This window comes from Chrysemys picta, chromosome 4, assembly GCF_011386835.1.
Source record: "Chrysemys picta bellii isolate R12L10 chromosome 4, ASM1138683v2, whole genome shotgun sequence".
Taxonomy (NCBI): domain Eukaryota; kingdom Metazoa; phylum Chordata; order Testudines; family Emydidae; genus Chrysemys; species Chrysemys picta.
This window is the reverse complement of record NC_088794.1, coordinates 4,439,294-4,466,538: the sequence shown is the minus strand read 5'-3', so window position 1 is coordinate 4,466,538 and position 27,245 is coordinate 4,439,294. Positions and strand designations below refer to the sequence as shown.

General features: G+C 53.9%; 2 protein-coding genes and 1 pseudogene across 2 annotated transcripts; all 3 read left to right on the top strand.

The window, feature by feature from the left end:
• The first annotated feature begins 795 nt into the window (after positions 1–795).
• Positions 796–6,878, top strand: LOC112058852 (perforin-1-like). The gene is made up of 3 exons (XM_065591214.1): positions 796–927; positions 3,393–3,978; positions 5,017–6,878. The coding sequence occupies exons 2-3, from the start codon at positions 3,446–3,448 to the stop codon at positions 6,128–6,130; spliced, it is 1,647 nt and encodes a 548-aa protein (XP_065447286.1). The 5' UTR covers positions 796–927; positions 3,393–3,445; the 3' UTR covers positions 6,131–6,878.
• Positions 6,879–12,458: 5,580 nt separating this feature from the next.
• Positions 12,459–17,896, top strand: LOC122173143 (perforin-1-like; annotated as a pseudogene).
• Positions 17,897–21,788: 3,892 nt separating this feature from the next.
• LOC101936352 (perforin-1-like) lies at positions 21,789–26,643 on the top strand. Its single transcript, XM_065595759.1, has 2 exons — positions 21,789–22,361; positions 24,410–26,643. The coding sequence occupies exons 1-2, from the start codon at positions 21,829–21,831 to the stop codon at positions 25,521–25,523; spliced, it is 1,647 nt and encodes a 548-aa protein (XP_065451831.1). The 5' UTR covers positions 21,789–21,828; the 3' UTR covers positions 25,524–26,643.
• The last annotated feature ends 602 nt before the right edge of the window (positions 26,644–27,245 follow it).

Sequence of the window (27,245 nt, the reverse complement as noted above, 5' to 3'; positions counted from 1 at the left end):
GCACAACTGACCACTATCTGGGATTCCCCACCCCATCCCCGATTCCTCTGAAGCACCTGAGATCAGCCACAGCTGGAGAATAGACACTGGCTGGTTCACTGCGCTGAGCTGGTCCAGAAAACCCTCATTCTGGCTGCCTGGCCGGTGGGGCAGGGCTATCGGATATGGGGCTGGGAAGGTATCTCCCCCTGGGCAGACTGGCAGGGTCTGTGGGAGCTTTTCGCCTCCCTCTGCAGCTGGCAGCTGCTGGGATCATCGGGGCATATCTCACCTAATTCCCTGCCATGGCAAGGGCCCCGGGCATGGGTGGCACCTGGGTCCTGTTCCCTGCCCCGGGCACAGCCTGGCCTGCTGAGGGCTGAATGTTTTGGTCTAACCCAAGGGGTGGGCTGGATACAAATGTAGCTGGTGAAATTCTCTGGCCTGGGCTAATAGGGCATCAGACTAGCTCTTCTGGCCTCCACTCTGTGGAAGTACAAAGGATGCTGGGAATGTGGCTGGGGGGGCAGGCTGGGACTGTGGGGAAGGGGACCCCACAGGGTCAGTGGAGGAGGGAGACAGGCAGGGGTACCCTCTCTGCCAGCGCTCCCCCTGTACCCTGTAACCCCCAGCCGCCCTCACCCCTGGCCGCTCCGCACATCTACAGCCCATCATGGCACCCACCCCTAAACCTCTCACAGCACCCTAATGCCCCCCCCCCGGCCCAGCGATTCTCAATGGCCCATTGTCTCGATGGGGGAGTGGCCGGTGGAACGGCTTTGACAGCTGGCTCCTGCAGATGTTGATCTAGAGGGTGGCACCTTGCTGGTTAAATTGGGGCTGAGACACGGGGGCGAAGGCAGATCTGGGCAGCTCGGCCTCTGGCTGGTGAACGAGAGCTGGATCCCGAGACAGGAGCCCTGCACTCTGCTGGACCCACCGGAGACGGTAATCTAGGGGGCAGGGAACTAGGGGGGTGGGCTGGGAGGGGCAGATCCAGGCTGGGGTGACGGGCACTGGGGAGAAGGGTGGGGAGCTGGGGCTGGCACGCTGGGGAATTTATGGGGGGGCAGCACCTACCCCACTGACGACCACTGTGCTATTCAGGGCTCCCTGGCTAACCTGCTTCTCCCCAAAGACCACTGCCCTCGTCTGAGCCCTCCAATGCTGGTAGAAAGCTGTTCCCAGCTGCCCCACCCCAGAGGCAGCTGCATCGCAGGGCCGAATAAGCCACCCCTGTGCAGCTTTGCTGAGTGGCCGTTACCAAGCTGCCGACTCCAGAAGTGGCTGAATCTCAGCTCCGGGCAAGCTGTCGCTGTGTGCCGTCGCTGTCTGTACGTTCCCCAGCTGTCCCGCCCCAGAGGTGGCTGCATCTCAGCACCAGGCAAGCCAGCCACATGCAGCATAGCTATGCAACTGTTCCCCAGCTGCCTCACCCCAGAGGTGGCTGCATCTCAGCTCCGGGTGAGCCATTTTGGCATTGCAGACTGTGCTGGTAGCCCCGCCTGCTATTAAATGAACCCAGGCTTCCCAGCATACAACACGCTTTCCCGTTGAGTATTGGACCCGCTTCTGTGGGTGAGAGAGACACGCTGTCAGACTGCACGGGGCTCTTCTTCCTGAGACGCGAAAAGCCCTGGGGAGCTGAAGGCTGGTCTCTCTCCCCCACAGAAATTGGTCCAATACAAGATATTCCCTCCCTGGCCTTGTCTCGCTAATATGCTTTTGTTTATTATGCTGGCATTAGACGCCTGAAGTGAGATCAAGGCCCCCCTTGTGCTGGGAGCTGCACAGACCCCAACCAAGATCAGGGTCCCATCATGCCGGGTGCAGCCTGACCAAAATTAGGTTCCCATTGTACCAGGCACTGCACAGACCCAGACCAAGACCAGGGACTCCTCTTGTGTCAGACGCTGCACAGACTCCAACTAACCCCCCATCCCCCATGCCAAGCCCCGACCAAGATCAGGGTCCCATCGTGCCAGGTGAAGCACAGACCCTGACCAAGATTGGGACCCCCTTGTGCTGGGCCGCGAGCAGACCCTGCTGACTGAGATCGGGGCCCCCTTGTGCTGGGCCGCGAGCAGACCCTGCTGACTGAGATCGGGGCCCCCTTGTGATGGGCCGCGAGCAGACCCTGCTGACTGAGATCAGGACCCCCTTGTGCTGGGCCGCGAGCAGACCCTGCTGACTGAGATCAGGACCCCCTTGTGCTGGGCTGTGCCCAGACACACAGGGAGAGAAAGTCCCTGTCCCGAAGAGCCAACGCTCTAACCTGACAAAGGCAGGATTATTCTCCCCATTTTACTGCTGGGGAAACTGAGGCCTGGAGAGATTCAGAGACTTGTCCACAGAGCCAGGAATAGAAGCCAGAAGCCCTGCCTCCATTTCCACTCCTTAAGTGCAAGTCTAACATTTCGCTAAGCTCTCTTCTGCATTCTCAGTAGTGAGACAGAACAGCCAAGAGATAGAAAAATCCACACAGCAAGTTACCTGCCTGGAAAGAAATGATGATTATTTATTATCTGTATTACGGATGCACCTGGGAATCCTGGTGATGGACCAAGACCCCATTGCACTAAATATGCATTGAAAATACTGTCCTGAAATCTCCGCATAACCTGTGGAACTCATTGGCACAGGATAGGACTAGGACCAAGAGTTTATCAGGATTCTGAACAGGACTTTCCTTGGAGAATAGGAATGCCGGAATTATAATCCTAGAGGGTTTAAATACATGTGTTTAAAAGGGATATAAATCTGATGCTTCACAGTCTGAACCCACCTCTGATCAATGAGGGGCAGGGGGAATTGGCTTCTGTTAGAGATGGCACGCTGGGCTAGAAGCAGCTCTGATCGGGCTAAAGAAACCCTAGAATATGACCCACAATTGGTGGCTAAATGTAACCAGATCCACCACTCTGCATGTCCACTAGGGGGCCCCACAGTTTCTGTGGGGAGGCCAGTCATGCCCAGTGTGATCCCAGCGCTCGCTGGCCTTGCTGCCAACCAGCTGGGGACTAATGTCTGGCAAGCCCTGGATTTTGCTTGGGAGTGCACCGCCCCCTAGTGGCCAGACCCATCCAGAGCAGCAGCACACAAATGTAATTGCAACTTACAGGGTATATGCAACAATCTCCTCCCCCTAGTGGTGAGTGACAGCTACAACTACTGCAAGAGAAAGGGGTGGGGTTATGCAAATTAAAAAATACGTGTTCGGACATGCAAATTGGTCATTGTATATTTGCATAAAGCCACCAGGTTCCAGGTGTGATATAAGATATGTTTGACAGAGACAGTGGTAATTGGATGCCTCTGGCTCTCTGGCTCGCCATGTAACCAGGTTAACCTGTGGAACTACCTGCTACTGGATTATGATTCATGCAGGATCTCTCTTCTGTCTCTCCCTGTAGAGGTTTTGGAGACTGACGCTGCCTCCTGTGCAAGGGACCCCTTCGTACCAGCCATGCCCAAGCCTAGTGCCTGCATCCTCCTCCTCCTCCTATTCCTCCTCCCCGTGGTCTCCCCCAACTGCCAGACGGGCACGGCTGCTGCATGCATGAATGCAGCCTTCGTGCCCGGGCACAACCTGGTGGGTCAGGGGATTGACGTGACGACACTGGGCCGGACGGAGGCCCAGGTGGTGGACACCAGCCAGTGGCGCGGCCCGAATGGCACCTGCACCCTGTGCCGGAACCCGCTGCAGGGAGGACAGTGGCAGAGGCTGCCGCTGGCCGCGGTGGACTGGAGGGTCCACAGTTTGTGCCAGTGGCAGCTCAGAAGCTCGGTGCAGCAGTCAGCGATGGGCATGATGGAGTCGGTGGCGTCCGTGGTGCAGAACGACTGGAAGGTGGGGCTGAAAGTGCCCGTGGTGCCCAAGGTTAATGTCCAGGTGGGGCTGGCCGGCTCACACTCCAAACTGGCCGAATTCGTCACGCAGAAGTCACGGAAGGACAAATACGCCTTTGTAAGCCATGAGGTTTCCTACCCATATTACAGGTAAGCAGCAGCCCGGACACCTCCCAGCCTGGGGATGGCTCATCTGCCACCGAGATGCAGCTAGCTCTGGGGAGGGGCACATGGGTAACAAGTGTGCAGTGATGTCACACCAGCGTGGCTCACCCAGTGCTGAGATGCAGCCGCCTCTTGGGTGGGGTAGCTGGGAAACAGCGGGACAGTGGTACCACCAGCCGTCCAGGGCCTTTCCCTTGTAGGGGGCTGTCTCGTTCTGGGGTGCGATCCAGGCCAGTGAGGGATTGTGTCACTGCCTGACCTGTAACCCTAAATGCTTCAAGGGGCTCTGCTGCTGTGAGTCTCTTCTCCGGACGCTCCACAAGCCAGCACTGAGTGTCTGTGAGTGACTCAGCCCTGATCCCAGCAGCCTGCATGTTACCTCCCCAGCCATATCCTGGTCAATGACCCTAATACGCTTCCCGTCCCAAGTGTTCCCCAAACCGTGTGCTTTGCAACCTCCATCCCTCTCATGGCCCATTCGGAGAGATTTAAGGTTCCTTCGTTCCTTTAAAGATACAACACTCAGCAGCTTGCCGGGCTAACCGGAGATCCCCCAGTGAGTTGGGTTAGCAAGTTTCTGCAGTAAGGGAGAGAGGAGGGTGAGTAAGGTCAAGCACAAGGGATAACGACAAAAGTGGTTACAAGCAAATAAAAGTGAAAAGCGCTTTCTGGTGGCTCAGACGTAACAAAACAAGGCACAGTCTTTGTGCAAGGCAGTTTCCTTATCAATCTACCGTCCAGCGAGATGGTTGACCACCTCTCTGGTCGAGATCTCCCACCGAGTCCAACGTGCTTGAGTCCTTTCTCAGCTTTCATTTGGGGTCCTCCGCCCCTCCCTTGATAGTCCGGTGAACCTTTGCAATGGATTCCCCTTAGGGTCACCCCGCCACAGTAAAGTCCACCCAAGCTGTGAGGAAGGTGATGTGGAGTCAGCTGGCCAAGGAAAGTCCTTACTGGTTTCTTCCTGGCTGGCATTCGGGGATTTTCTAACTCTCTCATAAATTCCTTGGGTCCCTGGGGCAGGTTCGGGATCAGCGGAAAACCTCCTCTCGCTGGGCATTTCGTCCTGGCGGTGAAGAACCTTCCCAGCCTGTACAACAAGGCCTCCAAGCTGGAATACCATCATCTGATTCACACCTACGGCACCCACTATATGACCCAGGCGTCCCTGGGGGGCCGGGTGCGGGACGTGACTGCGGTGCAGGTCTGCCAGGCGGCGCTGGATGGGCTGACCATCAACGAGATCAAGGACTGTCTGAGCATGGAGGTGACCATGAATATTGGGGTGGGCTCAGACCAGTCCAGCTTCAGCAGCTGCAAGGAGAATAAGAGGGTGAAATTCCAACAGAGCTTCCACGAGATGTACCGGGAGCACCACGCAGAGGAGGAGGGAGGGCAAAACACGGACAACCTGCTCTTCTCCAAAAATTACGCTGGGGTCTTCTCAGACTGGGTAAAAACCCTGAAGTCCCTCCCTGGCCTTCTAACCTACTCCTTGAGGCCAATCCACACCTTGTTGGGGCAGGACGACCCCAAGCGGGAGGCACTTGGGCAGGCCGTGAGCGAGTACATCCGTGAGAGGGCCCTGTGGATGGATTGCACCAAGAGCTGCCCAGCGGGGACCCAGCGCAGCACCCTCGACCCCTGCTCCTGCGTCTGCCCCGGGGACATCTCCACCAACACCATGTGCTGCTCGCGGGAGCGGGGCCTGGCAAGTCTGACGGTGACTGTGGTGCGGGCCAGTGATCTGCGGGGTGACACTCTCACAGCTACGGATGCCTACGTCAAGGTCTTCTTTGACAGGAGAGAGAACCGGACTGGCACCATCTGGAACCGAAAAAGCCCTGTCTGGAACAGACACATGGACTTTGGCTCTGTCCGTGTCACTGACGCCAGCCAGCTCCGTGTCGAGGTCTGGGACAAAGACAATGGCTGGGATGATGACCTGCTGGGGGCCTGCAACATCCCACTGAAGTCTGGGGGGCCCCATCACAGGGAGTGCTACCTGAAACACGGCCGCCTCTGGCTCCACTACAGTCTGCACTGTGGGCCCAACCTTCGGGGCCCGATCTGTTCTGAGTATGTTCCCCAGCCCCCCCAGCACAGCATAGCCAAGGGGAAGGAGCCCTTCTGGTGAGCGCCCTGGTTCGGGAATTGAAGAGGGGCACGGGTGTGCGTTGCTCAACAGTGCTCCCTGTCCCTCAAAGCATTTCCTAGCTCCCACTCTGCTGACGCTACTGGGCTTCATGCTGTCATTCCTGCTGGGGAATCGGTGTCTCCTATGCCCATAACAGCCTCTTCCCTTCCATGGACCGGCCACCCTCACAACCCTCTCTGGAAAAATATCCCACCACTAACTGCCTATTCCTGTTGCTTGCCAGAATTACCCAGCAGCTCTGCTGTTAATTATTTCACCATGAATGCACACACCCCAAACACCATCTAGCTAGATGTTCCCTGCACATATGATCAGCAGTGATGCTGATATATCACTTGCCATTGGTAAGATTCACAGTTGACACCCAGGAGGACATTCCACAGGGCTCTTGATTCTGGCTGTCAGCAGACTCAGGGAGATGGCATTTGCATTAGGGTCACATTGGAAAAGGCACATTCCCCCTGACTCTGGGATTAAAGTATCTTCCTGGCTCAGGCCTACCTACATCTGCTGAGAGCCTAGATTCATAGCTCCATGAGGCAGTTAACTGGTGAATGATGATTGTTAACTCTGAACCCTACCAACTGCAAGTTAAATATCTTCAGCATGGGAAACTGTCATGCAGCTTTGCAGCTCCACCACAAAATGATTTGCTTCTGGGAGGCTTCCAGATCTCTGGCTCTTTGCAAATGTATCTCCCTGCCTCAATAAACATTTGTGAAAGGAAGTTTGTAAGCAGGAATCCGTGTCATTCTTCTAACCCCACTAGGATGGAAATGAGCAGGTGCTATACATGCTTGGGTACACTAGGGGGAGCTCTGGGCTGGAGGGGAGTGAGGCATGACAAGACAGGGGAGCTAGACATCTGGGTGAGTTTGCTGCAATGGGGAATCCAATGTAATGTGGCTAATGCCAGTCAAAGGGAAGCGTTTCTGTCAGGGACAGAGTGGGGTGGGTGGGAAAGGGAGCCAAGGAGACGGGCAGTTTTATTATGGCGTATTAATAGCACACAGGTGATATTTACAGGTTAGTAATATTGCCAAGGGATCCAGAGGGGATAGGAGGCCTTTCCCATCTATACGACCCTATACAGCAAGGGTTCCCAAACTGTGGGCCATGCCCTAACGGTGGGCCATGACATAGTCCTGGGTGGTCTGCCATGGGCGGTGTTGGAGGGGGGAATGGGATGATGTTGCCCCCACAAACTGTGTACATTGGTGGAGTGGTAGCCCGGGACAAAAGAGGACAGCACCCCCAGTGGGTGGCAGAGGCTGAAGCGGAGCTGCCGTGCAGTGGACGGAGGGTGAGGAGAAGGGGCCAGGCCCTAGAAATGATGGTGCCCAGGGTGGCTGGAGATGGCTGAAGGGTTCGCGGCCATTCCCACTCCGAGCCACCGCACCATGCAATCAATGGCTGTTGGAACCTCAGGAGTATCGGCCCCACAGCCCGGGACCAGGGACCAGGGCTTGGCAGTGGGTGATTGGGACCATCAGGGTAACGGCCTGGCCCGGCCTAAGCACCTGCCTCTGCCCAGCACTGGCGGCCCCCGAGCACTTCCCTCATTCCTAGACAGGGGTGCCTGAGAGGCGTGCCAAGGTGCTGGATGGGTGACTGGGGCAGGGCTGCCAGGTGACCCCTGCTAAAGCGAGGGGCTGCGAATGCCCCACGGTTTCCCTCTCCCTGACAGACATGTGTTAATAGTGGGCTGCAGTGCCTATTGCAACTGCACAGGTGAGGCTCAGGGAACAAAGTTTGGCAACTCCTGATCTAGACCCCACTCCTCGCCCAGAGCTGAGGATAGAACCCAGGAGTCCTGACTCCCAGCCCCTACCCCCCCCCCCCCCGCCACATACAACCTGATAACATTAAATACTCCAAGGAAATACTATCTCTAAATTCCCAGGTAGCCTGTGGAACTCATTGGCACAGGATGTGAGTCAGGATTCGGAATAGGATCTTTATATGGGGAATGGAAGAGACAGAGTTATACTCCTAAGGGTTTAAAACAAATATGTTTGGAAGGAGTGTAAATGTCATGCTCCAGGGCTTAAACTGCCCTCTGATTAATGAGGGTCAGGAGGAAAGTGCCCCCAGGAGGGCAGGTTATTCCAGTGCTGGCCACAGTGTAAGACTGGATACCAGGCTAGATGGGCCCATTGGTCTGACCTGGGGTGGCAGGGAGGGGGCAGGATACCAGGCTAGACGGCCCATGGAAGAGCTTAGCCTTCCTGTGAACGTTTCGGCCAGCCTGTTAAGTAATGGCTGCTATGACTCAGCAAGGGCATGTGACTAAATCACGTGACACTGAACTCCATTTTGGTACCTGTATCGTTCCACAAACTGGGCTGGGAACTTAGCTTGAAACAAAGGGTTCCCGCCGTATGAGCAGACTATATAAGGTGGGAAGTGACATCATGATTTGTCTTCACTCCCCCCCACAACTCAACACCTGAAAGACAAAGGACTTGGAACAGAGGAGGGGAACCCAAGCTACACCGCAACTGAAGTCTGTGCCTTAAGACTCTACAAGCCTGCTTGTATCATCAGTCAGAATGAGAAATTGATAATTCAAATCCTATCTATCTAGTATGTTAGGCTTAGTTTGCGGTTTTGTTTATTGCTAGGTAATCTGTTTTGATCTGTTTGCTATCACTTATAATCACTTAAAATCTATCTTTCTGTCATTAATAAACTTGTTATATATTTTATCTTAACCAGTGTGTTTTGAATGAAGTCTCTGGAAAATCTCAGCTTGGTTAACACAGCTTTGTTGTGCATATCCTTCCCACACTGAGGGGAAAGTGAACTATATTTATGAGTTTGCATTGTACAGACCACTGTGCAGTGCAAGATGGGAGAACATTGCGAGGATGCAAGCCTGGGGAGCTGGGAAATTGGCTGTTTTCTTCTGTCTGTCCTTGAGTGGCTTTGGTAAAGCATTCAGGTAGCTCAGTTGTGTGGCGCCACCTGCTGTCATGTTGGGTGATAACGGGGCCTGGAGAGGCTGGCTGAAACACCAGCAGAGTAGTGTGAGAGGGACCAGCCCAACTGGAGAATTAGGAGACACAGCAGTTCCCACAGCTCTGAGACTGCACACTGGGGGTGACAACCCATTACACCCACCATTTTTTTCTGTGGGTGCTCTGACCCTGAAGCTCTGACCCTGAAGCACTCACAGAGTCGGCGCCTATGAGATGAACCCTTACACTCAGGGATTGAGTGCATCCCCACTATGTTGCAAGCATGCATTCTGGCACTGCGACCCTGCAGAGCTCTTCTTCAGGTCTGGGAGCTCAAAAGCTTCTCTCTTTCACTAACGGATGTTGGTCCAATAAAAGATATTACATCACCCACCTTGTCTCTGTAATAGGAATCCTGTCATTGTGGCCCTGTTGGGTGCATCCTAATATACTGAGACCACGAATTTTGGCCACTAGAGGAGGAATGTAGATCTTGATGCTTGTGGCCTGTGTTTAGATCTTACTCCACTCTGAGCCTGGGAGTTTTAAATGTGGCATGTGTATCCTCATGCCAATCCATGAAGGCAGTGGAGTTTGGAAATAAAGTGAACACAGGGCCGGTCTTATGGATAGGCCCCATGGGGTGGGGTAGGGGGAGGTTCTGTGGTCAAGAGGCAAGGAATGTGGTGGGCCTGTGGTGTGAGGCCATGGAAGGGAGCTGGGGCAATGTGGGAGGGAAGCAGTGGGGTCCAGAAGTGATGGGGGGATTCCTTTGCCACGTTGTCCTTCCCCACCCACACTTTTACAAAGGTTCTGTCGCCCTGGGGCTCCCCACAGTGACCCACCTCCGTGGGTGGCTGCCGTGTCTCTTACTGGAGCCCAGCTCCGGCTTCTGGCATGGCCAAGGGGCGGGGCCTCAGGAGAGAGGAGGCGCAGGGGGTGGGGCAGAGGTGGGCGTAATTTAGGTCAATTTATAGCTTTAGTGTAGACCAGCCCTTAGATTAGAAGATTTTTGAGGAAACGGTGTCTTTTTACTGGTACCTTTCTGCCAGATGGAGTGGCATTAATAAGCACCAGGTTCAATATCTAGGAGTTCCTTTTCAACCATATAACACAGAACTGGCTCAAGCCCCCATCCAGTAACCAGGGGAAATTCCCACTCCTGGGCGCCTCTGACAGACAATACTTCTCCTCTCACAAGCACAGAGACTGAGTGTAGAAAAGAAACTTCGAATAAGAGGAGGGAAGTCACCCGACATTAAGTTGGGAGAACTCCACAAGCAGGATTCATAAGCACACCATGATCAAAACACCCACCCCAGAGTGCGTTGAGCAGTGTCTTTTGCCTCAGGTTCTTGAGTCCAACAACCAAAAGTTTGTTTAACATGTCCCTCCCTTCTCTGCACCCCACTCGGAGTTGTTGGTCGTGGTCAGTGAAGACCAAGGTCAGTGAAGACCAAGAATTCAGAGGTGCATCTGTGAGAGTTCACCTCCCACCCTGGTGGGGAGAGCGGAAGGCACCTTGCTCGCTCTGTCGTTCGGGTGCTCGCTCTGGCATCAGTCACCCTGCCAGCCACTCCACTCGCTGCTCCAGCATCTGCTCACCATCCTGCTTTCTGCTCCGCTGCCTGCTTCACTTGCTGCTCTGCATGCTCTGGGATGTCCCCCGACTTCACACAACACAAGGCGGCACGTGGGCGGATTTTCAGTGGCACTCACGCTGCCCGGGTCCTGGCCACCGGTCCGGGGGGCTCTGCATTTTAATTTAATTTTAAATGAAGCTTCTTAAACATTTTAAAAACCTTATTTACTTTACATATAACAATAGTTTAGTTCTATGTTATAGACTTCTAGAAAGAGACCTTCTAAAAACGTTAACATGTATTACTGGCACGCGGAACCTTAAATTAGAGTGAACAAATGAAGACTGGGCACACGACTCCTGAAAGGTTGCCGACCCCTGGTCTAATGGCTAGATCTGGGTATCCGTGATTGCAGCTCTATTGGTCTGCAAACAAAAGGTGAGTCTTGATCACCTCTGTTAATACACAGTGGAGAGATGAAGAGACAAATAGTGTCCAGGACCCTTGGACAGCACCCACACCACCAGGTACAAGAACATATCCCCAACTACCCTCATCTCTATTAGGCCTTGACACCCCGTCCCCTGACTAGTGGGTGCAATTCAGTTGAGGGTGAACCCCTCACTCAGGGCAGGCCAAGCACAGCTCTGCTGCCCTTGATTCATAGACTCATAGACTCATAGACTTTAAGGTCAGAAGGGACCATTATGATCATCTGGTCTGACCCCCTGCATGCTGCAGGCCACAAAACCGTCCCTACCCTTCCCTTGACTCTGCTGTTGAAGTCCCCAAATCCTGTGTCTTGGTGACTTCAATTGGCAGAGACCCTCCTGCTAGCGATCCCTGCCCCATGCTGCGGAGGAAGGCGAAAAACCTCCAGAGGCTCAGCCAATCTACCCTGGAGGAAAATTCCTTCCTGACCCCAAATATGGCGATCAGTAAGACCCCGAGCATGTAGGCAAGAGTCTCTAGCCTGACCCCTGTTAGCCATTATACTATTTACCTGCCATTGCTTGGTATTCCTCAGCTAATATGTTTTACCATTAAACCATTCCCTCCATAAACTTATCCAACTTAATCTTAAAACCAGACAGGTCCGTTGCCCCCACCGTTTCCCTCGGAAGGCCGTTCCAATATTTCACCCCTCTGATGGTCAGAAACCTTCGTCTAATTTCAAGCCTGAACTTCCCCACTGCCAGTTTATATCCATTCGTTCTCGTGTCCACATTAGTACTAAGCTGGAATAATTCCTCTCCCTCCCTGGTATTTATCCCTCTGATATATTTAAAGAGAGCAATCCTATCCCCCCTCAGCCTTCGTTTTGTCAGACTAAACAACCCGAGCTCCTCCAGTCTCCTTTCATACGACAGGTTTTCCATTCCTCTGATCATCCTAGTGGCCCTTCTCTGCACCCGTTCCAATTTAAGTTAATCTTTTTTAAACATGGGAGACCAGAACTGCACACAGTACTCCAAATGAGGTCTCACCAGCGCCTTATACACAACAAGGATAACAACCCCTAGGCATTATTCCAGCTTAGTACTAATGTGGACACGAGAACGAATGGATATAAACTGGCAGTGGGGAAGTTCAGGCTTGAAATTAGACGAAGGTTTCTGACCATCAGAGGGGTGAAATATTGGAACGGCCTTCCGAGGGAAACGGTGGGGGCAACGGACCTGTCTGGTTTTAAGATTAAGTTGGATAAGTTTATGGAGGGAATGGTTTAATGGACTCTGTGGGTGCTCTGGGGCTGGAGCACCCATGGGGAAAAAGTGGGTGCTCTGCACTCACTAACAGCCAAGCTGCCCCTGCCCCTGCTCCCTCCTCGCCTCCTCTTTCCCCTCCTCGCCCTATCCCTACTCCTCCCCCTCCCTCCCAGCGCTTCCCACCCACCCGCCACCTAACAGCTGTTTGGCGGCACTTAGGACTTTCCGGGAGGGAGGGGGAGGAGCAGGGACGTGGCATGCTTGGGGGAGGAGGCGGAGAAGAAGTGGGGCAGGGGCGGGGACTTGGGGGGAATGGGGGTGGGGCTGGAGCAGGGCTGGGGTGGGAAAAGGCAGGGCTGGGTGTGGACTTTGAGGAAGGGGGTGGAATGAGGGTGGGGCGAGGGCAGTGCAGGGGCAGGAAGAGGTGGGGCAGGGGCAGAGACAGGGTCGGGGGGAGTCGAGCACCCATGGGGCAGAGGGGAAGTCGGCGCCTATGTAACAACCCTTTAGTACCCCCGCACTCATTAACAAAGTGACTTGCAACCCAACACCAGCCCAAAGTGATCATCTAGGCAAAGCAGCCCCGTCATGCTGCGCACCTAGGCAGTCTGGCTGTGTCCATGCAAACCGGGTCGGCTCCTGAAATCCTCTTCGCCAGCTCATCGCTAGATGTCAGGGGAGAGCTCATTCAGACCCCACTTACATTATTCTGCGTCCGTACGGCACCAGGCAGTCCAGGTTCCCGGCCCATGGCTAGAATTCCTAGATGCTACAACACCACAAATAATCAATTCTATTTATATCCAACTAGTTCTCTCTATTTACCAAGGTTAGCGCACGGCTTCTCCCCAATGAATACTGGGATGGAGGAAACTGAATTTATCTTGAGTTCCCATAATTACCTAGTAACCCACAATGCACTGCAAAAATGAGGTCTTGCCTCAGATGATGGCATGGGGGATTCCGGGATGCCTACCTATAATGCACCACATCCTCTGTGGACACAGCCTCTCGGGTGGCCCAGACAAAAGCAGCCCAATGCTCACAAGCTCCAGCGACATGGCAACGTCGGCATCTGTCAGCTCCCAAAAGATCTGATGGCGAAACTTTTGAGGGTGGATGTGGCCTGTAGTCCTGGTGTTCAACAGGAGGTGCTGCTCCATCTTCAGTGGCAACCGCATTCCAATAACCTGCTAAAATCATCCAGAAAATATAACCCTTTAAGGAACAGCAAGGATTTCACTAGTAAGAGAAAGATAAGTTAAAAAGAAGTAATCCATCTTCTGTAAACTATTTTCCAGACGTCAGCGTTTGCCTTCAGGTTGAAAGAATAAAGACTTCGGAGAGCCTCTAAAAGGAAGTAATTTAATAATATTGAAATAGGAATTACAGCTTTTATGACCTCATTAATAGCTCTTGATAACACAGTGATACGTTTGTTAGTCTTTGATAAGACAATCTTGCTGATCTGTTTATCTTTTGATGAAAAGGTTTGAAGATTTACAATTGCCCACCGATACTGTAGACACCTTGCAATTAACGCCTTCTGTCAGATATTTGCTACAAAGCATGAATCCGAAAGACACATATATGCCTTTCAAAACAAGGCATACAAGGAAATAGCTTAAAGAATAAAAGACATGCACATTATCAGCTGCATTTCAGAGCGAGTGTAAACACTATGAGGTGTTTTCTGGCCAATAGAGGCCTGTCACCTTGACAGAAAACAGAATTCCTCCTAGGTATGACCTTAGATGCCTTTCACTTCGTGATGAGGGGGGCAGATGAGGGGGGGACGAAGTGAAAGGCATCTAAGGTCATGCCTAGGAGGAATTCTTTCACTTGATGAAATCAGCCACTGGCTTGCAAGCCTGTAATTTATTATATTCTCCAAAGATCATGTATCATAAGAATTGTGAGTAACTCTTCAATTCCGTAAAGGCACAGGAAGGTTTGTAGTGGCCTCACATTTTCAGAATAAATTATCCAATATACACAAGTTTCAGAGTGGTGGCCGTGTTAGTCTGTATCAGCAAAAAGAACGAGGAGTCCTTGTGGCACTTAGAGACTAACAAATTTATTTCAGCATAAGCTTTCGTGGGCTAAAACCCACTTCATCAGATGCATGCAGCGGAAAATACAGTAGGAAGATATAGATATATATACACACAGAGAACATGAACAAATGGATGTTACCATACAGGCTCTAACTGGAGTAATCAGTTAAGGTGGGCTATTGTCAGCAGGAGAAAAAAAAACTTTTGTAGTGATAATCAGGGTGGCCCATTTCAACAATTGACAAGAAGGTGTGAGTAGTTCTACTTTGTGTAATGACCCATCCACTCCCAGTCTTTATTCAAGCCTCATTTAATGGTGTCTAGTTTGCAAATTACACCTCTACGCCGATATAACACAAATTCAGATATAACGCGGTGAAGCAGTGCTCCAGGGAGGGCAGGGCTGTGCACTCCGGCAGATCAAAGCAAGTTCAATATAACGCGGGTTCACCTATAATGCGGTAAGATTTTTTGGCTCCCGGGGACAGCGTTATATCGAGGTAGGTGTAATTCCAATTCAGCAGTTTCAAGTTGGAGTCTGTTTTTGAAGTTTTTTTGTTGTACTATTGCCACTTTTAGGTCTGTAATTGAGTGACCAGGGAGGTGGAAGTGTTCTCTGACTGGTGTTTGAATGTTATAATTCTTGACGTCTGATTTATACTTTTGATTATGGCCTCTGCAATCTACCAGACAAAGGTCTAATCAGGTCTGATCAGGGCCGGCTCCAGGCACCAGCCTGGCAAGCAGGTGCTTGGGGCGGCCGCTCCAGAGAGGGGTGGCACGTCCAGATATTCGGCGGCAATTCGGCGGACGGTCCCTCACTCCCGCTCGGAGCAAAGGACCTCCCGCCAAATTGCCGCTGCAGATCGCGATCACAATCACGCTTTTTGGGGGGGCTGCTTGGGGTGGCCAAAACCCTAGAGCCGGCCCTGGGTCTGATGGCTGCAAATTGAAGCTAGCCAAGCTCAGACAGGAAATAGGGACACAATTCACCAAGGGCCACGGTGGATTTTCCATCATGGACAATTTTGAAATCCGAAATGTTTTTTATTTTATTTTTTTCCTAGGAGACCTGCTCTAGTTTGAACAGGAATTAATTCAGGGCAGGTCTCTGGCCTGTGTTATCCAGGAGGTCAGACTACCTGACCAGAACAGTCCCTTCTGGACTGAGAGTCGGTGGATCTAGAACACCGAGCTCTACCCCTACAAGACGCCAATGTCCGACGGTACGTCACATGGTGGCCATTTCTCTCGCCCAGGTTCCGCGTTACCTACAAACCTCCACTCACCAGCCATTTCACCCGGGCCTTGAGGGACCTCCCGGAGGATTACACCCGCAGCTCGCTGCAGCTGGGGGCCGGGTGCGGGATGTGACAGCCATGTGGGTCTGCAAAGTGGCGCTGGACAGGGTGACGGCTGATGAGGTCAAGGACTGTCTGAGCCTGGAGGCCTCCGTCAGCATCGGGGCCCAAAAGGGCAGGGCCCAGGCAGCCTTTAGCCAGTGTGAGGAGCAGAAGAAGAAGAAGAACTTCAAGTGGAGCTTCCCCAAGACCAAAGCAAGCGCCACACTGAGGTGACTGGTGACCACAACCACGCCGACCTGCTGTTCTCCGAGGGGCAGGACGCCGAGGTCTTCTCAGCGTGAATGCAGAGCCTCAAGGCCAGTCCCGGCCTGGTGTCCTACTCGCTGCGTCCCATCCTTGGTGAGGCAGGACAATCCCAACGGGAGGTGCTGAGGCAGGCGGTGAGCGAGTACATCACAGAGCAGGCCCTGTGGAGGTGCCTGGGGACCCGGCGCAGCACCCATGACCCCTGCTCCTGCGTCTGCCCCGGGGACGGCTCCACCAACACCATGTGCTGCTCGCGGGGCCAGCGGAAGCTGATGGTGACAGTGGAGCGGGCCATCGGCCTGTGGGGCGACCACACCAGCCGCACCGACGCCTATACCAAGGTCACCTTCCAGGTATGGATGGAAAGTGTGTGGGACGCCGACAGCCCGGTCTGGGGCATCTGCCTGGACCTGGGGCCTGTGCAGGTGGCGGAGACCAGCCAGCTCCGCCTCCAGGTCTGGGACGAGGACAACAAGGACGACGACGACCTACTGGGGACCTGCAACGAGCCGCCGCGCTCCAGGGATGGTCGGCACCGGTTCTGCTACCTGAACCGCAGCCGGCTGGCACCACCCTCCCCCACAGCACCTACCCCCCATTCCCCTCCCCCTCATCAAACCAGATTCTTTCCTGCCGGGCCCAGCGTTGCTCAATGGCCCATTGTCTCAATCAGGAAGTGGCCGGTGAAAAAGCCTCACCCCGCCTGCCCCACTGGCTGCCATATGCTGGGTCTAGCAGGGCGGCAGCTGGCAGATGAGGGGGGACGAAGGCAGCTCTGCACTGGGTCTTGCGCTCTTGCTGGACCCACTGGATTCCGGTAATCTAGGGGCAGAGGAGCTAGGGGGGCAGGTGGGCTGGAAGTCCCTGCAGGGAGGTACAGACCCAGGCTGGGGTGTGGGGTCGGGGGTAGGGGCTGGGGTGCTGGGGAATGTACCCCACTGCTAAGGACCTTGCTACTCATGGCTCCTTGGTTAACCATCCTCTCCCCAAAGATCCCAGCCCACTGCCCTCCTCTACACCCCACAACAGTGCTGTGTGGCTGTTCCCAGCTGCCTCATCCCAGAGGTGGCTGCACCTCGGCACCAGGTGACCCATCCCCGGGCAGTGTCTCTGTCCAGCTGTTACCCATCTGACCCACACCAGAGGTGGCTGCATCTCAGCGCCAAGTGAGCCATCATGACATTATCAGCAGATCTGGTTGCACTGCCTGTTATTAAGGTTGCCCAAAGCTTCATGTTACAAGACCCCGTTTCCAGTTGCCTGGAATTTTGCCAAACTTTACCCAAAACACTGGAGTAAATGGGGACAAGGAAGCTGGAGAGACTGGGGCAGGAGAGAAAGGGAGAGGGAAGGCTGGGGCTGGCTGGGCAGCGAGACTGGGACTGGGAGCTGGGGAAGAGACTGGGAGTGACTGGCTAAAGCCCCTCTGCATTGCTACCTGCTCATAACACAGCTCTGCACTAAGACAATGACCATAGTCCAATCTCATGCTTCAGGGCTTCAGCTGGTCACCTGCAGGGGTCAGGAAGGAATCCCTCCCCTACCCCCCATGCACAACTGACCACTATCTGGGATTCCCCACCCCATCCCCGATTCCTCTGAAGCACCTGAGATCAGCCACAGCTGGAGAATAGACACTGGCTGGTTCACTGCACTGAGCTGATCCAGAAAACCCTCATTCTGGCTGCCTGGCCGGTGGGGCAGGGTTATCGGATATGGGGCTGGGAAGGAATCTCCCCCTGGGCAGACTGGCAGGGACTGTGGGAGCTTTTCGCCTCCCTCTGCAGCTGGCAGCTGCTGGGATCATCGGGGCATATCTCACCTAATTCCCTGCCATGGCAAGGGCCCCGGGCATGAGTGGCACCTGGGTCCTGTTCCCTGCCCCGGGCACAGCTTGGCCTGCTGAGGGCTGAATGTTTTGGTCTAACCCAAGGGGTGGGCTGGATACAAATGTAGCTGGTGAAATTCTCTGGCCTGGGCTCACAGGGCATCAGACTGGATCCTTTAATCTTCCGGCCCCTACTCTGTGGAAGTACAAAGGATGCTGGGAATGGGGGTAGAGGGCACAATGGGACTGGGGGGGAAGAGGCAAGGGGAGCCCATAGGGCCAGTGGGGGAAGGACAGAGGCAGTGATACCCCCTTTTCCAGCGCTCCCCATGGCACCCTCTAATGCCCAGCTGCCCTCACCCTGCTCCGCGTGTCTTCAGTCCATCATGGCACCAATCTCTCAGACCACTCACAGCACCCAGAGTACCCCCCCTCCTGCCAGCCCCGTGACTCTCAATGGCCCATTATCACAGTGGGGGAGTGGCCGGTGGAACGGCTTTGACAGCTGGCTCCTGCAGATGTTGACCTAGAGGGTGGCACCTTGCTGGTTAAATTGGGGCCGAGACACGGGGGCGAAGGCAGATCTGGGCAGCTCGGCCTCTGGCTGGTGAACGTGAGCTGGATCCCGAGACGGAAGCCCTGCGCTTCGCCGGACCCACCGGAGACGGTAATCTAGGGGGCAGGGAGCTAGGGGGGTGGGCTGGGAGGGGCAGATCCAGGCTGGGGTGACGGGCACTGGGGAGAAGGGTGGGGAGCTGGGGCTGGCATGATGGGGAATGTAGGGGGGACAGCACCATACCCCACTGACGACCACTCTGCTATTCAGGGCTCCCTGGCTAACCATCTCCTTCTCAAAGACCACAGCCCTCATCTGTGCCCCCCAGTCCTGGTAGGCAGCTGTTCCCCAGTTCCCCCTCCCCAGAGGTGGCTGCATCTCAGCTCCAGGTGAGCCATTTTGGCATTGCAGACTGTGCTGGTAGCCCCGCTTGTTATTAAAGCTACCCCAGGCTTCCCAGCATATGACACGCTTTCCCGTTGACTATTCTTTACTAGACTTTAACTGTTTGAGCTGGAATTTTCCATGCTGGTGGGTGTCTACCGCAAGCTGAATGTTCTGGGTGAATTTCAGCCAAAACAATGAATCCATTCCCACGAGAATGCCATCTTTTTCTAACAGCTCTAGGGGCCTGGCCCCAGGCTGTGGGGTAGGGACTCAGCTTTCAGGCCCAGCCGGTGTCTTTTGCTGTCACTATGAACGTCAGTCCAAATTTGGCGTGTGAGAAGCCTTCAAAAATGCGTCATCTGCGCACGCTCAGGAGACACTTGGCAAGAGCTAAAATCTCTTCCCAGTTCTGTCCGCACTGAGCATGCTCCAGCCCAGGGCCGCAGGGCCAGAGCAGGGCTTTGCCTGTCCTTTCTCCGCCGGGCCGGGCCAAATGGAGAGCGGGGAGCGTGCTGCTTCTGGGGTCTTAGTGACCCTCCAGTCCTGGCACCCAGGCAGTGCAGAGAAGGAAGCGTCTGATTCAAACTCAGAGGGGGTCAAAAACTAGAGCGAGGCGGGAGCTGGAAGGAGCAGACTCGGGCAAGGAGTTGGGAGAGACCGGGGGGCAGAGACGCTGTGACTGGGAGTTGGAGATGGGGCGAGTGAGGCTGGTTGGGCAGGGAAGTTGGGATGGAGACCTGGCAGGAGGTGGAAAGGCGGGAGCTGGTTGGACAAGGAGACTGGGATGAGGAGCCTGAGACATGGAGACTGGGACTGGGAGGAGGAGCTGGGGTGAGGAAGAGACAGGACTGGCACGGGCTGGAGAGGATGGGGGAGAAGGGGTCCAGTTTGGCGGGAATGGGCGGACGATTCGGTGCCCACGAGAGCGCTCCTCCCATCCCCCTCGAGTTCAGAGCATCCTGACAGGGACTGTGTGTGTCCCCCCATTCCCATTTCTTTTGTGGCTGGCTGACAGATCAGTTATTCAGGGTGTCAACAGGTTACACCCCACTGGGAGGCCGAGCAAGACTGAGCGGGGCGATGCTGGGACGGGTCAATTTCTGTCATCAACCGGGTCCTTGACCTACTGACCATTCCAGATTTAGCTGATGCTGTTGGCTCTGCTAGCCCGATGCCAGAAGCTCTGGGCATCCCCCGTTTCCTTCTCCTGGGTTTCCGACTTCCCCCCAACACGTGCAGGGCTCTGCCCGGCGATGCCTGGAACAGTCGCTGAAATTTGGGAACTGATCGGCTGCGACATTTAAAAATGACATTGAAACCGAGAACAGCCAGATCTGTTTATTGCAGTGGTGTTGTAACCAGGTTGGTCCTGCTGTAATAGAGAGACAAGGCAGGTGAGGAGATATCATTTAGTGGCCCAGCTTGTCTTGGTGAGAGAGACAAGCTGTTGGGCTGCACGAGCTCTTCTTCCTGAGACATGAAGAACCCTGTAGAGCTGAAGGCTGGTCTCTCTGACCCACAGAAGTTGGTGCAATAAACAATATTTCCTGACCACTTTATGTTTATTATGCTAGCATTAGAAGCCTAAAGTGAGATCAGGTGCCCCCTTGTGCCGGGCGCTGCACAGACCTCGCTGACTGAGATCAAGGCGCCGTTGCAACGGGCACTGTCCAGACACACAGGGAGAGAAAGTCCCTGTCTCGAAGCTCTAACCCAACAAAGGCAGGATTATTCTCCCCAATTTACAGATGGGGAAAGTGAAGCCCAAAGAGATTCGGAGGCTTGTCCAACATCATACGGGGTCTGTCGTAGAGCTGGGAATAGAACTCAGGAATGCTCATACCATTTCAGCTCCTTACACGCCTCTAAACTCTCTTCTGCGTTCTCAGCAGTGAGACGGAACAGCCAACAGATGGAAAAATCCACACTGCAAGTTACCTGCCTAGAAAAAAATTATGATTATTTATTAACTGAATTATGGATGCACCTGGGAACCCCAGTCATGGATCAGGACCCCGTTGCACTAAATATGCATTGAAAATATTGTCCTGAAATTGCCACATAACTTGTGGAACTCATTGGCACAGGATACGAATAGGACCAAGAGTTTAGCAGGATTCCAAACAGGACTTTCCTTGGAGAATAGGAATGCCAGAATTATAATCCTAAGGGGTTTAAATACATTTGTTTAAAAGGGATATAAGTCTCATGCTTCCCAGTCTGAACCCACCTCTGATTATTGAGGGGTCGGTGAATTGGCCTCTGTTAGAGATGGCACGCTGGGATAGATGGGCCCTTGGGTCTGATCTGGGGTAGTAGGGAGGGGGCAGCGTACCAGGCTAGATGGGCCCATGAGTCTGATGTGGGTCTGATGAAACCCTAGAAAATGACCCTCAATCGGTGGCTAAATGTAACAAAATACATCACTTTCAATGTCCACTAGGGGGCCCCAGGGGTTTCTATGGTGAGGCCATTCATAGAGCCAACACGTGTAGGTGTTGAGAGCCACCACCTGGGGACTAATGTCTAAGGAGCCATGGATTTTGTGTGGGAACACAGCACCACCTAGAGGCCATATTCAGTCAGAGCAGCCATCCACTAATGTAATCGCAACCTACAGGGCATGTGCATCTCCTCCCCCTAGTGGTTAGTACAGCAGCTACTACTGCAAGAGAAAGGGGTGGGGTTATGCAAATTAACAAATGCATGTTCAAACATGCAAATTGGGGCTCCATATCATTTGCATAAAGCCACCAGGTTCCGGGAGCACAGAGCCTTAGCAGATGTGATCTAAGATATGGTTGACAAAAGGACAGTGGTAATTGAATGCCTCTGTCTCTCTCTTTCTCTCTCCATATAAGTAAATTAACCTGTGGAACTGCCTGCTACTGAATTATGATTTATTCAGGATTTCTTTATGTCTCTCCCTGTAGGGGTTTTTTGAGACTGACGCCCCATCCTGTGCAAGGGACCCCATCACACCAGCCATGCCCAAACCTAGTGCCTGCATCCTCCTCCTCCTCCTATTCCTCCTCCCCGTGGTCTCCCCCGAATGCCAGACAGGCACGGCTGCTGCATGCATGACTGCAGCCTTCGTGCCCGGGCACAACCTGGTGGGGGAGGGGATTGACGTGACGACACTGGGCCGGACGGGGGCCTACTTGGTGGACACCAGCCAGTGGCGCGGCCCGAATGGCACCTGCACCCTGTGCCGGAACCCGCTGCAGGGACGGCAGTGGCAGAGGTTGCCACTGGCCGCGGTGGACTGGAGGGTCCGTGTCTCGTGCCAACGAAAGCTCAGCAGCTCGGTGCAGCAGTCGGCGATGGGCATGATGGAGTTGGCGGCGTCCGTGGTGCAGAACGACTGGAAGGTGGGGCTGAAAGTGCCCGTGGTGCCCAAGGTTAATGTCCAGGTGGGGCTGGCCGGCTCACGCTCCAAACTGGCCGAATTCGTCACGCAGAAGTCGCGAAACGACAAATACACCTTCATAAAGCATGAGGTTTCCTGCCAATATTATGGGTAAGAACCAGCTTGGACACCTCCCAATCTGGGAATGGCTTGCCTGGCACTGAGATGCAGCTAGCTCTGGGGCGGAGCAGATGGGTAACAAGTGTGCAGTGATGACACACCGGGATGTCTCGCCCCGTGCTGAGATGCAGCCGCCTCTTGGGTGGGGCACCTGGGAAACAGCGGGACAGTGGTACCACTCAGCCATCCAGGGCCTTTCCCTTGTAGGGGGCTGTCTCATTCTGGGGTGTGATCCAGGCCAGTGAGGGATTGTGTCACTGCCTGACCTGTAACCCCCAAATGCTTCAAGAGGCTCTGCTGCTGTGAGTCTCTTCTCTGAACGCCCCACAAGCCTGCAGGGAGCCAATCAACTCTGATCCCAACAGCCTGCATGTAGGGTGACCAGATAGCAAGTGTGAAAAATCGGGACGGGAGTGGGGGGTAATTGGTACCTATATAAGAAAAAGCCCCAAATATCTGGACTGTCCCTATAAAATCGGGACATCTGGTCACCCTACCTGCATGTGAACCTCCAGCACACTCTGGTCATCGACCCCAACACGCTTCCCATCCCAAGTGTCCCCCAAACCATTTGCTTTACAATGTCTGACCCTCTCATGGCCCATTCGGAGAGATTTAAGGTTCCTTCGTTCCTTTAAAGATACAACACTCAGCAGCTTGCCGGGCTAACTGGAGTTCCCCCAGCGAGTTGGGTTAGCAAGTTTCTGAACTAAGGGAGAGAGGAGGATGGGTGAGGTCAAGCACAAGGGATAAGGACAAAAGTGGTTACAAGGAAATAAAAGTGAAAAGCACTTTCTGGTGGCTAAGATGTAACACAAGGATCAGCAATCTTTGGCACGCGGCTCCCCAGGGAAAGCCCCCTGGCGGGCCGGGCTGGTTTGTTTACCTGCCGCGTCCGCAGGTTCGGCCAATCATGGCTCCCACTGGCCGCGGTTCGACACTCCAGGCCAATGGGGGCTGTGGGAAGTGGCGGCCAGCATATCCCTCGGCCCCCATTGGCCTGGAGTGGCTAACCGCAGCCAGTGGGAGCCGCGATCGGCCGAACCTGCAGATGTGGCAGGTAAACAAACCGGCCCGGCCCGCCAGGAGGCTTACCCTGGCAAGCCGCATGCCAGAGGTTGCCGATCCCTGATGTAACAAAACAAGGCACAGTCTTTGTGCAAGGCAGTTTCCTTATCAATCTACCGTCCAGCGAGATGGTTGACCACCTCTCTGGTCGAGATCTCCCACCGAGTCCAATGTGCTTGGGTCCTTTCTCAGCTTAGGTGAAAGATCATTTGGGGTCCTTCGCCCCCTCCCTTGATAGTCCGGTGAACCTTTGCAATGGATTCCCCTTAGGGTCACCCCGCCACAGTAAAGTCCACCCAAGCTGTGAGGAAGGTGATGTGGAGTCAGCTGGACAAGGAAACTCCTTACTGGTTTCTTCCCCTGCTTGGGAGTTGCTAAAATGCAAATCGATCTGTTTCCTGCACTCTCCTCCCCCTGCCGTCTTGATGGTCCTGTTGACCCTCATTTGCAGTCCCCTTGTCTCTTACTGTGCCTTGGAGATGCCTTTCAGGGACAGAAGCACAGTCCTTTGTCTAGGGGTGGTACCTATCGTCCTGCCTGGTAGATGCACTCTGATAACAGAATTTCCCACTCGCATGCGTGTTTGGATGTGTCCTCCATACAGACGCCTCGCACTGATAGCAACGAGCAGTGTGGCATTAGCTTGCTGTCGATAGCTTACGTGGCCCCTTTTAAATTCAGGTGATGACATGAGTGAGGTGAGGGACACTGAACTGGTCAGGCCAGCTGAGACTCACTACCAGATACCAGGGAGCCCTTGTCCTCTGGCATTTGGGTGCTGTTAGGGTCACATCTGAGCTACAGGAACACTGGGTCGGATCTGATGACAGGGAGGGGGACTGGCTGGCACAGGGGGGCAGGGAATGGGACGCGGGGCCTTTCCCCTCTAGGGGTTGCTGCTCTGATCTGGACCTGGCTAGCTATGGGGGATTTTCTAATTGTCCCATAAATTCTTTGGGTCCCTGGGGCAGGTTCCGGATCAGTGAGAAACCTCCACTCACCAGCCATTTCACCCAGGCAGTGAAGAACCTTCCCAGCCTGTACAACAAGGCCTCCGAGCCGGAGTACCATCATCTGATTCAGACCTACGGCACCCACTATGTGTCCCAGGCATCCCTGGGGGGCCGGGTGCGGGACGTGACTGCGGTGCGGGTCTGCCAGGCGGCGCTGGATGGGTTGACCATCAATGAGATCAGGGACTGTCTGAGCACGGAGGCGGCCGTGAATATTGGGGTGGCTTCATTGCAATTCGGCTTCAGCAAGTGCAAGGAAAAGAAAAATAAGTTGAAATTCCATCAGAGCTTCCACGAGATGTACCGGGAGCGCCACGTGGAGGTGGAGGGAGGGAAGAACATGGCCGACCTGCTCTTCTCCAACAATTACGTTGGGGCCTTCTCAAACTGGGTGAAAACCCTGGAGTCCCTCCCTGGCCTTCTGACCTACTCCTTGAGGCCGATCCACACCTTGGTGGAGCAGAACAATCCCAAGCGGGAGGTGCTGAGGCAGGCAGTGAGTGAGTACATCCGTGAGAGGGCCCTGCGGATGGACTGCACCAAGAGCTGCCTAGGGAGGACCCAACGCAGCGCCCTCGACCCCTGCTCCTGCGTCTGCCCTGGGGACAGCTCCACCAACACCATGTGCTGCTCGCGGGAGCGGGGCCTGGCGAGGCTGACGGTAACCGTGGAGCGGGCAAATGGTCTGCGGGGAGACCCCATCAGTGCTACTGATGCCTACATCAAGGTCTTCTTTGGGGGGAGAGAGATCCGGACTGGCACCATCTGGAACAACAACAATCCTGTTTGGAACAGACACATGGATTTCGGCACCGTCCGTGTCACCATCGCCAGCCAGTTCCGTGTCGAGGTCTGGGACAAAGACAAGTGGAGGGATGACCTGCTGGGGGCCTGCACCATCCCACTGAAGTCTGGGGGGACCCGTCACAGGGAGTGCTACCTGAAACACGGCCGCATCTGGTTCCGTTACAGTCTCCCCTGTGGGCCTAACCTTCGGGGCCCGATCTGTTCTGAGTATGTTCCCCAGCCCCCCCAGCACAGCATAATCAAAGGGAAGGAGCCCTTCTGGTGAGCGCCCTGGTTCGGGAATTGAAGAGGGGCACGGGTGTGCGTTGCTCAACAGTGCTCCCTGTCCCTCAAAGCATTTCCTAGCTCCCACTCTGCTGACGCTACTGGGCTTCATGCTGTCATTTCTGCTGGGGAATCGGTGTCTCCTATGCCTATAACAGCCTCCTCCCTTCCATGGACCGGCCACCCTCACAACTCTCTCTGGAAAAGCATCCCATCACTAACTGCCTATTCCTGAGCCATTGAACCAGTATATCCATTGACTGTCTCCAACCAACCAACAAACCAACCCAACCCTGTATGTATCCAGTGCATCCAAGCTATTCATCAATCCATCGAACCAGCCAACCAACCAACCAACAAACCAACCAACCCACTAATGTATGTATCCCGTGCATCCAAGCTATCCATCAATCCATCGAACCAACCAACCAACCAACCAACAAACCAACCAACCCACTAATGTATGTATCCAGTGCATCCAAGCTATCCATCAATCCATCCAGCCATCGAACCACCCACCCAACAAACCAACCAATCTATCTATCCAGAACATCCAGAAAATCTCTCCAACCAATCAGCCAAGAAATCAACTATCCAGAGTCTGTATCCAATACATCCAATGTATCCTTCAAACCAATTAACCAATGAATGTATCAAGGTCATCCAAGCAATCCATCTAATCAACCAATGTATGTATCCCCTACATCCAACATCTCCAGCCAGCCAGTCAATCAACCAATCATTGTATTCAGTGCTTCCAACATATTCAAGCAAGCAACCAATATATGTATCCAGTGCATCTAATGCTAATATAACATTGGCAATTGGTAGCATTCACAGTTAACACCCAGGAGAACATTCCACAGGGCTAATGATTCAGCTTGTTAGCAGAGTCCAGGAGATGGCCCTGCATTGGGGTCACATTGGAAAGGACAAATCCCCCTAGCTCTGGGATTAAAGTGTCTTCCAGGCTCACACCTACCTGCATCTGCTGAAAGCCAAGATTAATAGTGCCATGGTGCAGCAAACTGGTGAATGTGAATTGTTAACTCTGAACCCTACTGACTGCAAGTTAAATATCTCCAGCATGGAAAACTACCAGGCAGCTTTGCAGCTCCACCACAAAATGATTTGCTTCTGGGAGGCTTCCAGATCTCTGGCTCTTTGCAAATGTGTCTCTCTGCCTCAATAAATATTTCTGAAAGTAAGTTTGTAGACAGGAAGCCTTGTCATTCTTCTAACCCCGCTGGGCTGGACCAAGATGGAGCAGATTAGAAATGAGCGGGTGCAATACATATTTGAGAACACTGGGGGGGCACTGGACGGGAGGGGAGAGAGGTGTGACAAGACAGGGGAGCTAAACTGCTGGATGAATTTGCCGCAATGGGGAATCCAGTGTAATGTGGCTAATGCCAGTCAAGAGAAGCGTTTCTTTCAGGGACAGAGTGGGGTGGGTAGGAAAGGGATACAAGAAGATGGGCAGGTTTATTATGGGGTATTAGTAGTGCACAGCTGATATTTGCAGGTTAAGAATATATCCCCAATAATGTATCCTGGAGGGGATATGCAGCTTCTTCCATCTACAGCTCATATATAGGACCAGCTAGTACAGAGGGGCGGGGATTGGGATGCATGGCAGTAGAGGGCAGTGTGCTGCAGGAAATGCCCTGGGGGGCTCGGTAGGGGGTGCTGTCCTCTGACATTAAGCACTGATCCCAACGCC

Bases quoted from the DNA above. Each gene is read 5' to 3' on its own strand.
- LOC112058852 (XM_065591214.1), top strand. From the start codon at position 3,446: ATGCCCAAGCCTAGTGCCTGCATCCTCCTCCTCCTCCTATTCCTCCTC. The intron at 3,979-5,016 runs GTAAGCAGCAGC...TCCCTGGGGCAG, and splicing joins GTTTCCTACCCATATTACAG to GTTCGGGATCAGCGGAAAAC.
- LOC101936352 (XM_065595759.1), top strand. From the start codon at position 21,829: ATGCCCAAACCTAGTGCCTGCATCCTCCTCCTCCTCCTATTCCTCCTC. The intron at 22,362-24,409 runs GTAAGAACCAGC...TCCCTGGGGCAG, and splicing joins GTTTCCTGCCAATATTATGG to GTTCCGGATCAGTGAGAAAC.